The 11,117-nt window shown below is 31.2% G+C and overlaps 3 protein-coding genes and 1 pseudogene across 3 annotated transcripts; 3 read left to right on the plus strand and 1 right to left on the minus strand.

The window, feature by feature from the left end:
• The first annotated feature begins 2,553 nt into the window (after positions 1–2,553).
• LOC119685929 (histone H2A) lies at positions 2,554–2,998 on the plus strand. The gene has a single exon (XM_038100337.1). It carries the CDS (start codon positions 2,603–2,605, stop codon positions 2,975–2,977), a length of 375 nt encoding a protein of 124 aa, XP_037956265.1. The 5' UTR covers positions 2,554–2,602; the 3' UTR covers positions 2,978–2,998.
• A 3,156-nt stretch (positions 2,999–6,154) lies between these two features.
• Positions 6,155–6,900, plus strand: LOC119684462 (histone H1-like). Its single transcript, XM_038098507.1, has one exon. The coding sequence runs from the start codon at positions 6,205–6,207 to the stop codon at positions 6,883–6,885; it is 681 nt and encodes a 226-aa protein (XP_037954435.1). The 5' UTR covers positions 6,155–6,204; the 3' UTR covers positions 6,886–6,900.
• Positions 6,901–9,031: 2,131 nt separating this feature from the next.
• LOC119683377 overlaps positions 9,032–11,117 on the minus strand; it is a 3,373-nt pseudogene continuing 1,287 nt past the window's right edge.
• Positions 9,735–10,143, plus strand: LOC119683375 (histone H4). Its single transcript, XM_038097035.1, has one exon. It carries the CDS (start codon positions 9,775–9,777, stop codon positions 10,084–10,086), a length of 312 nt encoding a protein of 103 aa, XP_037952963.1. The 5' UTR covers positions 9,735–9,774; the 3' UTR covers positions 10,087–10,143.

Raw genomic sequence — 11,117 nt, forward strand, 5'->3', positions numbered from 1 at the left:
CTCATCACCAATAATCTAAACTCTCTCGAAGCTACCACTATCAAGATAATCTCAGATAACTTTCAATTAAAATTATCTTCTGTTTATAAAGCACCAACCAACAGCACGTACCTAAATGATCTATCCTCATTACTAGATGTGGACGAGCCCACGTTTGTTGCGGGCGACCTCAACGCTTACAATAGAGATTGGGGAGAAAGAAGCACAAACAGAGCAGGAAGAGAGATAGATAATTTAATCACAGAACAGGCACTAACATTACATTGCCCAACAGAGCCTACACACTTTTGCCACGGGGCCTCCCGAATACTTGACATCGGTATTTCAAGATCTTTGGATGCTAATTGTCATATCGAAGTACTGGAGGAGTTAAACTCAGATCATAAGCCGGTTCTGTTCTTTATTGAAAACATGTTTTTCGAATCTCCACCCCCAGTGATAACGATGACAAACTGGACTCAATTCCGTCATGAAATGGAAAACTATTCCCTCAATAGCCCCATAAACTCAATAGAAGACCTTAATAACACCATAGAAATAGTCACTTCAAAAATCCAAGACTCAATCTCCAATAACTCATCCATAAAATCCATCAGCGCCAAGAACTATTTTATACTCCCAAGGTTCATTAGAAACCTAATTAAAAACAAAAATAGACTACGAAAAAGGGCCCTTCGAACAAACGACCCCGCACTGAAGAGAGCAGCAAACCTTCAAACCAATGTCATAAGAAAATTGGTTCGCGAATTCAAAAACCACAAATGGAACGAATTTCTAATGAGCTTCGAAACTGGTGATAAAGCCTTCTGGAATATCAGCAAATATTTCAGACTGAAAAACAAGATTCAAATTCCACCAATACACGGTCCCAATGGGCTCAAATTCGCTGATGAGGATAAAGCCGAAGAATTTGCAAACTCCCTCGAGTCACAATTCTTAGATAACCATGACATTTCTGATGATGTAGACGAAGAAGAATTAATTGGAGAAAGAGCGGAAGCCATTTTGAGCAGAATCCCTGATTCACCTATCTCGCCGTGCAGCGTCGAAGAACTGCAAGCCATTATCTACTCTATCAAAACAAAATCGGCTCCAGGTGCTGATAAAATTAGTAACCGCTGTATCAAAAATCTGCCTGTAGCATCAATCATCATAATTAATAATATAATCAATGCCATGCTACAGTTAGGTAAATTTCCAGATAAATGGAAAGAAGCATTAGTAATTGTGCTCCCGAAACCCAACAAGAACCACACATTCCCGCAAAACTGGCGACCTATCAGCCTACTTCCAGTTATGGGGAAACTAGCTGAAAGAGTCATTCTAAATAGACTGCAGACCGAAACAAATCGCCTAAAACTTATACCGGACGAACAATTCGGCTTCAAAGCCAACCATTCGACCGATCTACAACTGGCAAGAGTGACACAATACATCCAATCTGCACTTAGAGAAAATAAATCGACGGGCATGATAATATTTGATGTTGAGAAAGCGTTTGATAAAGTTTGGCACGATGGCCTCATCTCTAAAATGTACGACCTAAATCTACCTCTCAACATCATCAAAATCATTGGTAGCTTCATGCATAAAAGACAATTCAGAGTCAAAATCAATAATCATCTATCAACCCCCAGATTTATTGAAGCAGGGGTGCCTCAAGGCTCTCCATTGTCTCCAGCCCTATACAATCTCTTCACTTCCGACATTCCAAAGCTAGAACCATCTAAACTAGCCCTATATGCAGATGATACCTGTATATTCTATGCTGATAAAAATACTTTAAACGTCAGTAACACATTACAGGAACATGTTGACTGTGTCACTTCTTACTTCCAAAAATGGAAAATTAAAATTAATAACGATAAAACGAAGGCAATTTTCATAACCAGAAAACGGTGGCAATATCCACCAAAATTAAAAGTAAATGACACCGATATAGACTGGGAAGACCACATCAAATACCTGGGGATTACATTTGACAAGAAATTCCAATGGAGCACGCACATATACAATCTAAGAAATAAAATCAACACAATGCTAAACCATTTACGACCGCTCTACAAAAACAAGGCTCTAAGTATCAAAAATAAAAAGTTGCTTTATACCCAGATAATGCGTCCGGCGCTATCATATGGCTTCATTGCTTTCTCCAAAACTTCAAAAACTAACTTCAACAAACTTCAAACATGTCAAAATATAGCCATTAAAAAAATATTTAACATTCCCTGGTACATAAGAAATGTCGATATTCAAAGGGATCTAAAAATCACACCTATCAAACTATACATTAAAGACAGGGCTCTCAAATTATTCAAATCAATAGATGCACATGACAACACTTTATTGCAAAATCTACACCAACAACCTATTCACACTACAGGAAGATACGCGGACATCCGTACCATTATTAACTAAACTAAACAATAAAATTAATTGAGCACTCGTCATTTACCCAGTGGACATAATCTAGAAATGTCTACCACTATAATTGAGTCAAGGTATTAACTTTTACCGACTCGAACTCAATTTTCAACAACAACATTAAAAAAAAATAGATCCAATTTTTATAAATCTCAACTACTAGAAACTCAACTCAACTATGTCTGGTCGTGGTAAAGGTGGTAAAGTTAAAGGCAAGGCAAAGTCACGATCAAATCGTGCTGGATTACAATTTCCAGTTGGTCGTATTCATCGATTATTGCGTAAAGGCAATTATGCTGAACGCGTTGGTGCAGGTGCTCCAGTCTACTTAGCTGCCGTTATGGAATATTTGGCTGCTGAAGTTCTTGAATTGGCTGGCAATGCAGCACGCGATAATAAGAAGACAAGAATCATTCCTCGTCATTTACAGTTGGCCATACGTAATGATGAAGAATTGAACAAATTATTGTCTGGTGTTACAATTGCACAAGGTGGTGTACTACCAAACATTCAGGCTGTACTTTTGCCAAAGAAAACAGAAAAGAAGGCTTAAATTATTTTATTTTATTTATTAAAATACGAATACATATACGTGGAGAATTAACTATCAATTAATCCGTCCTTTTCAGGACGACAAAATTTATTTTATTAAAGAAAATGTATTTCATTAAATCAATTGATATAAATATTGTACATACTATCATACCTACCCTACTAACTTACACAAGCCATACTTTAAAACACTTAACAATCAATCATTTCTTGCCTCGCCCTTCTGTTCCGTTACATTCCTGGAAGACCTTCATGAAATCGAAATCTTCGAAAATTGTAAATCAGCCTACATAACAGATAAAATACATAGCATTGTTAGTGTATAACTTAACACTGCGTTTTGCTACATAGTAATAATTTTTTTTTTTGTTTTTGGGCAGCAGGTATTAACCAGTTTTTATACATACGAGTGTGTATGCGTTCCAATTGACTTCCTAGAAATCAGGTTCGCTGTGCCACTATTTTTTAAGAATGCAAGTTTATTATTCAGGGTTAGATAATTGAAGTGTTACCTATTCAAGCGATCACATTATTTTTTTATTGATTCAAATTACAAAAATTTGTGAAAATAATTAAAATTTCACAATCCATTCACTCTAGCTTGATGTGGCCACCTTTTGTCTTGACTATGGCTGTGATCTTCCAGTATTTTGGCCTATTCCTGAATAAAAGCTTTCTTCAGCGTATCGAAACTGGCTTATTTTTTAGTTCTCAACTTGCTCTCCAAATTGGCCCAGCGTAACAACTCCTTTGCTCATTCGAGTTTAACTTTTTGTTGCTTTGGTGCAAGATCTTGTGCCTTGGAACTTTTAAAGCTTTACCTTGAGCTTATTTTGGAAAATGCGTCAGATGCTTCGTTCAGATATTATCGGTTCTTTGGCCATTTGATTAGTACTACGACGTGGATTTCGTTTAAGTCGAGCCTTCACTTTCCGAACCATTTTAGGCAATGTTGCTGTTTTTTTTCGTCCACCACTATAGCATTTGGTGACTCTGCCTGAGCTATTATAACGATTTAAGGTACGATACACAAACATTTTATTCACATTGAGATATTTGAGCTCAAGCACAATAGCTAGTTGTAATTTTCCAACCAAATATAATGCAATCACACTTATTTTTTAATTCCATTTCGAATAATATTAGTTCTATAAAACTTAGACGCAAATGCTTGTGGTAACTTGTAAACAATATAAATAGCTGTCATTCATATGAATTTGACGTAGTTGGCAATATCAGTTTGACAAACATATCTCTGTGTAATTTGTAACACTTCAATCGCCTAACCCTTTATATTATTAAGAATTTTTTAATATTTATCATAGATTCGCGTATCAGTAAATAGATACATAAATCTTCGCAGGTAGTATAATCTAAGTTACAATAATATTAATATTATATTTGTTACTAATAAAAATGTACAAAACAAATAACGTTGCCAGGTCAATAGCATAAAGTTTCATAATTACCTTTTTGAAATCAAGAAACTAATAATTTTGTGCCAAATATTTGTATTTATTATTAAATAAATGTGATACAATTATTAAAAAACATTAATATTCATAATATAAAGAAGGAAACATATAAAAAATAATTATTTTTCTTTTAAAAGTTTTAAAATTTATTTATTTATTTACTAAACATCTTATAAAATTTTCAAAATGGTAACACCTAATTTATCTCATTAGAAATTCTGGTATGTACCAACAATCGCTGCCATACCGACATAATTGACTATTTCCCCTAAATATACTCGAACTCGCACACGGCCTAAATGTTTACTATTATTATCATAGTTACTATTTCAATATTTTGGTATTGTAATATTTATTATTATAGATAAATTATTTAAAGGTAGAGTTTTTAAAATTTGTATCTGAATTAGTTTTATAAAATATTCTATATTTTATAAAAGATTTATGGCAGTAGATGGAAAACATCCGAAGCCACTGTGTGAGTCTTGAACCTACTAAAACTAGCTCTTAGGAATGACTATGGAAGATTGCAGCCGCAAGTTTATATATATACTTCAGTATCTATTTAAATGTTATCCATATCCATGTTAGTTTATAAAAAAATTCATCTTAAATTTTAACATTTTATGTCGTATATCACTCCTTATAAAAATGTTAGAATACGCACATCTAATTTTAATTTTATTTTAATTATAAAGTAATAAAAAGAACATTTTTTTTAAATATACATATTTAATAAAATACTTATAATAGTCAAAGTTAAATGATTAAATTATAATTATAAAAGAAAAAGTAAAATGATTTCATTCTTATATATTTTTAATCATGTATGTAGATATAATTTTTTTTTATGAATTCTATTAAGTAGGATACGTACAGTTGTTATATTCGAATGATATTGAAAACTATAAATTTAATTGCTGATATGTTATTAATAACGTTTATATATAATAATTTTTCACATGATTAAAAATTATTTAAAACTTGTAATAAAATTTTAAAAATAATACGTATAGAAAATCTTAAAACATATTTTAAAGTAAACGAATTCAATGTAACATGTTAACATTATGGATGGATATCTAATCTCAAATAGACACTATTTGATATAATTAAAAGTGATAATCTTATATTCTAATTAAAATACAATATATTTATTTATAATTATTTCTATTAGTGCTTTAAAATTTTAAACTTTTATATAAATTGAGTTAATATTTCAAAATAGGATAAAACATAAGCATTCAAAATGTTAAAACTGACGTTTTTATGCATCTCGTGTTTTATTAAATTTGCATTTATAAATATATGAAATATATAAAACCATATATATAATTTAACAGAGAATTGAATAAACTATTTAATAAATAATTTAATATATAAATTATACAAAAGATAACTTTAAAATATTCTAATTTATTAACAAGTTCAACTATAGATTTACAAAATTTAAAGTTTAAACCAATTTTTATATATTTTATATAATTATAATTAGTATAAAAATGAATGTAATAAAATATTCAATATCTTCTTTACTTAATTTGATTTAAATAAATGTGTTTAATTTACTTGGTCTATTTAAAATTAATAATAAATGTTGAAAAATTTTTTCAAACTCAGTAGAAATATGTATTAATGAAAAATTTTTATAAATGCGCTCTTCTCGGCGCTTCGTACAAAGTGAGCTAAGCTACCATAAAAATGCGAAAAAATATTCATAAGTAAGAATATTACGGAATATTAAAAAGCAAATATGTCTGAAGCTGTTGCCGTTGCAAATACAGATTCTCCAAAGGAGGTAACTGCCGTTCCTGAAAAGAAAGTTGCTGTTAAAAAGGCAACAAAAGTAAAAAAACCTTCTGCAGCTCCATCTCATCCATCAACACAACAAATGGTTGATGCATCTATCAAGAACTTGAAGGAACGCAGCGGATCTTCATTGTTGGCAATTAAAAAGTATATAAGTGCCACATATAAATGTGATGCCCAGAAATTGGCTCCATTTATTAAAAAATATTTGAAAACTGCTGTAGCTAATGGCAAATTGATACAAACAAAAGGAAAAGGTGCATCTGGTTCATTTAAATTATCAGCTGCTGCTGCTAAGTCTCCTAAATCGTCTGTCGAGGGTAAGAAAAAGAAGGTGCCATCAGGTGTTACGAAGAAGAAGGTTACTGCATCATCTGCAGGTACTAAAAAGTCAAAGGCAAAGGTATCTGGAGAGAAAAAACCTAAGAAATCTGCGGCAGCTAAGAAGAGTGTTGAAAAGAAAAAAACTGAAAAAGCTAAAGTTAAAAGTGTTAAAAAGATTGGATCTGTTAAGGCTAAGCCAGCTAAACCAAAGTCTACTTCTACAAAAGCTAAAGCGGCCGCAAAACCTAAAAAAACTGCCGTTAAAAAAACATCAGTCAAGAAAACTGCTGCAAAAAAATAATTTTAAAAATCAAACTTTAAATTCATCAAAACAGCCCTTTTTAGGGCTACAAAATATGTGTAAAAAGAAGATAAGAAGATTCATTATTTATTTATTTATTTATTTATTTTATAAAATGTTTTAGTATATGGTATACCTATTGCGTTTATTAATGACCGGTCACTAAAGATTGAATAATCACCTATCGAAGTTAGGAATTCAATCCAACTCAGACTGCAGATACTGTAGAGAAGAGAGAAACTGCATACCATGTGCTTGGGTAGTGCCCACTGATGCACAAACGGAATAAACACCTAGGGAGGGTATTTCATGGATCATAAATATTCAAAACTAGGAAAGATGGACTTTATATTGTCTTTCATTAAAGAAAACGGACTTGGAGAAACACTCTAACCCGAGTAATGGGCACAATATACCTTGTAGGTCACAGTGCACGATCATTTCTTTTAATAATACCTCATGAATAATATAAAGAAATTCTTTTATTCTGTAATGCGCTATAAATTTAATCTCTAATAAGCAAACAAAAATTCTTTATGCATTTAAAAAAATTATATTCTCTTATTTAGACATTATGTGCAATACTTCACATCATTCTTAAGTTAATAAATATTTATCTTATTCTATTATATTTAATATCCAATTATTTATTTATTATAGTACCATTATTAACTAAATTAAACAATAAAATTAATTGAGCACTCGTCATTTACCCAGTGGACATAATCTAGAAATGTCTACCACTATAATTGAGTCAAGGTATTAACTTTTACCGACTCGAACTCAATTTTCAACAACAGAATTCGACGATTAAAATTTAAAATCAGAAATCATGCCACCAAAAACTAGCGGAAAAGCAGCCAAAAAAGATGGAAAGGCTCAGAAAAATATAACCAGAAACGATAAGAAGAAGAAGCGCAGGAGGAAGGAGAGCTATGCTATCTACATTTATAAAGTGTTAAAGCAAGTCCACCCCGATACTGGTATATCATCGAAAGCCATTAGCATCATGAACAGCTTCGTGAATGACATATTCGAACGTATTGCTGCTGAGGCTTCGCGCTTAGCACACTACAATAAGCGCTCCACCATTACTAGTCGGGAGATTCAAACTGCTGTTCGTCTTTTACTTCCCGGTGAACTGTCTAAGCACGCAGTTAGTGAAGGAACAAAAGCTGTCACTAAGTATACTAGTTCCAAGTAAATTGCGTTATATCAAACAAACACCACTTATTCAAAAGGCCCTTTTCAGGGCCACAAAAATATTCAATTGAGTTGATAATTTATCTATATTATAAATATGTATAGATCCCTGAAATTATTTACGAAAACTGACAGGCTTACCAACACCGCGTTATTGAATCTCAGAATGGTTGCAAGCTCCTCGGGGAGGTCAGCTATCGTTTGGTTGTTAGTGAATAAATGATTCAATCAACAAATTAATTTCTGTCAGTTTTGACGATCTTACAGTTTTTTGATCATGGATAATATAACCTGCTAAATAGAGTTAACTCTTGAATTAACGAGTCTTAATCCTTATCATCAGTCTTAGTACTATCATCGCTTTTAAATTGATATATTCTATATTTGCATTCGTGCTTTAAATTTGAAAACATAAATATAGTATTTGCTCCTTGTCATTCATTCTATGATACCATACAATTTCATGGGATAGATAAGCTCTTTTACAACTCATTCCTTAAACGTTCTTTTAGTAAGTTCAAGTCATTTACATTACATTATGGCTTTTGATGCTTTCTGCTTACAGCAAAAGAAAAATAAAATATATTGATTCAATTAAATGTTATGACGTGAAACATTCTATGTCTAATGATATACTATATGATACTAATAATAGTATACATATAATACATATACATATGTATACATATTAATATATATTATGCTACTTCTAATAGCTATGTCTATACTATATCTATATGATATAATTTATCATTATCTCTTTTCTTTGAATAAACTTACTATAATTGTTGCATTTACATTTACATTTTGCTTATTTTATTTTCATAGTCAAAAATAAGCAATTGAAAATAGTCAAGCAATTTCAAACCCTGGATAAGTCATGTCATTTATTTATCTCTTTTCTTTATATAATTTTGGTCCTGAAAAGGACCGGTTTTTGTATATTTATAAAATTATATTGCTTCCAATCTTAAGCACGTTCTCCACGAATACGTCTAGCCAATTGAATATCTTTTGGCATAATTGTAACGCGTTTGGCATGAATTGCGCATAAGTTAGTATCTTCAAAAAGACCCACTAAGTATGCTTCGCTAGCTTCTTGAAGAGCCATTACAGCAGAAGTCTGGAAACGTAAATCAGTTTTGAAATCTTGTGCAATTTCACGGACCAAACGCTGGAATGGCAATTTGCGAATCAAGAGTTCAGTACTCTTTTGGTAGCGACGAATTTCACGTAAAGCTACAGTTCCTGGACGATAACGATGTGGTTTTTTCACACCTCCAGTAGCTGGTGCACTTTTACGTGCGGCTTTGGTAGCCAATTGTTTTCGTGGTGCCTTACCACCAGTCGATTTACGAGCAGTTTGCTTTGTACGAGCCATAATTTATGAGATATGTTACAATATGGTATTTTAAAAAATAGCGCAATTGAATAGCTCAATTTTCTCATCATACCTGGATGTTCTGTTTCAACTATTCACATGTTTTAACATTCATTGTTTCTCATATTGCTTATTCTTTTTGTTTTGTTTTCTTATGTTTTGTTTTGTTTTACCCAATATTTTTCATATCTTTCGTAGTGCTTATATTTTCTATAAATAGTCGTCAATCATCCGTCGTCACTTCATTTATTGTTTGAATTTGAATTCGAACGGTTCTACCATATCTATAAAAATTTAAATACAAAATGACAGGTCGTGGTAAAGGTGGCAAAGGATTAGGAAAAGGTGGTGCTAAGCGTCACCGCAAAGTTCTTCGTGATAACATCCAAGGTATTACGAAACCAGCTATCAGACGTTTAGCTCGCCGAGGCGGAGTTAAGCGTATTTCTGGTTTGATTTATGAAGAAACTCGTGGAGTATTGAAAGTATTTTTGGAAAATGTGATCCGTGATGCTGTTACATACACAGAACATGCCAAAAGGAAGACTGTTACAGCCATGGATGTCGTATATGCTTTAAAGAGACAAGGCCGTACCTTATACGGTTTTGGAGGTTAAGCAAATAATCAATTATTGATTTAATAATGCAATAATATATTGCCCAATGGTCCTTTTCAGGACCCAAATAATCTTACACTTAAAGAGATAAATTTACATATATATGTGTTGGTATTTTTCTAATATTATAAAAAAAATAAAATTTATTATTAGCCTGATCGGTTTATGTCTGTCGAGTATAATTTATAATTAAAATGATCAGTTTAACAAAGTACAAAATATTTATTATAATTCTCAATTTCTTTGTTACATTAGCAGTATATATGTGGACTAGCTTCTTACGGGCTTAATTATAATTCTCATTCAATTTTTTTATAGAATAAGATAAATAGAACTGACGTATATAAGTAATTTGCGGACTGTTAGATATTGCAGTTTGAAGTTTCCACACAATGGTGTGAAAATTTTCTCCATTCATTCCTAAGAGGTGGTTTTAGTGAATTCAAATCTCACACTGAATCTGAATCTTAATCTTAATCCAAATCCAAGTGTTCAACAAGCAAAATGATTGCGGGGAAAATGAAAGTGAAAAAAATTCGTATATGAATTAAGTGAATTATGACAATATTATATAAAGAAAAGAAATAAAAGAACTTGTTATTGAAATAAATTAGAATATTTTAAAATTATCTTTAAGTAATTTGCTGCGTCTTGCAAGTGAGTACCGAGTGTGGTGTGTTAGTTATAAATTAACAAGTGTAATTAGAAGCATTATATAATAATAAATAAAATTAGCATAAACCACTATTTTTATTTATTTAAAATAGAATTTAAAAATGAAATTAAGTGAATAAAATATATACAAGTGAGTATTTCATCAAATAAATGACATATTTTGATATATAATATTTTATGGTCATTACTATAATAAATAAATAATTGGATATTAAATATAATAGAATAAGATAAATATTTATTAACTTAAGAATGATGTGAAGTATTGCACATAATGTCTAAATAAGAGAATATAATTTTTTTAAATGCATAAAGAATTTTTGTTTGCTTATTAGAGATTAAATTTATAGCGCATT

Source organism: Teleopsis dalmanni, chromosome 2 (assembly GCF_002237135.1).
Source record: "Teleopsis dalmanni isolate 2A chromosome 2, ASM223713v2, whole genome shotgun sequence".
Lineage (NCBI taxonomy): Eukaryota > Metazoa > Arthropoda > Insecta > Diptera > Diopsidae > Teleopsis > Teleopsis dalmanni.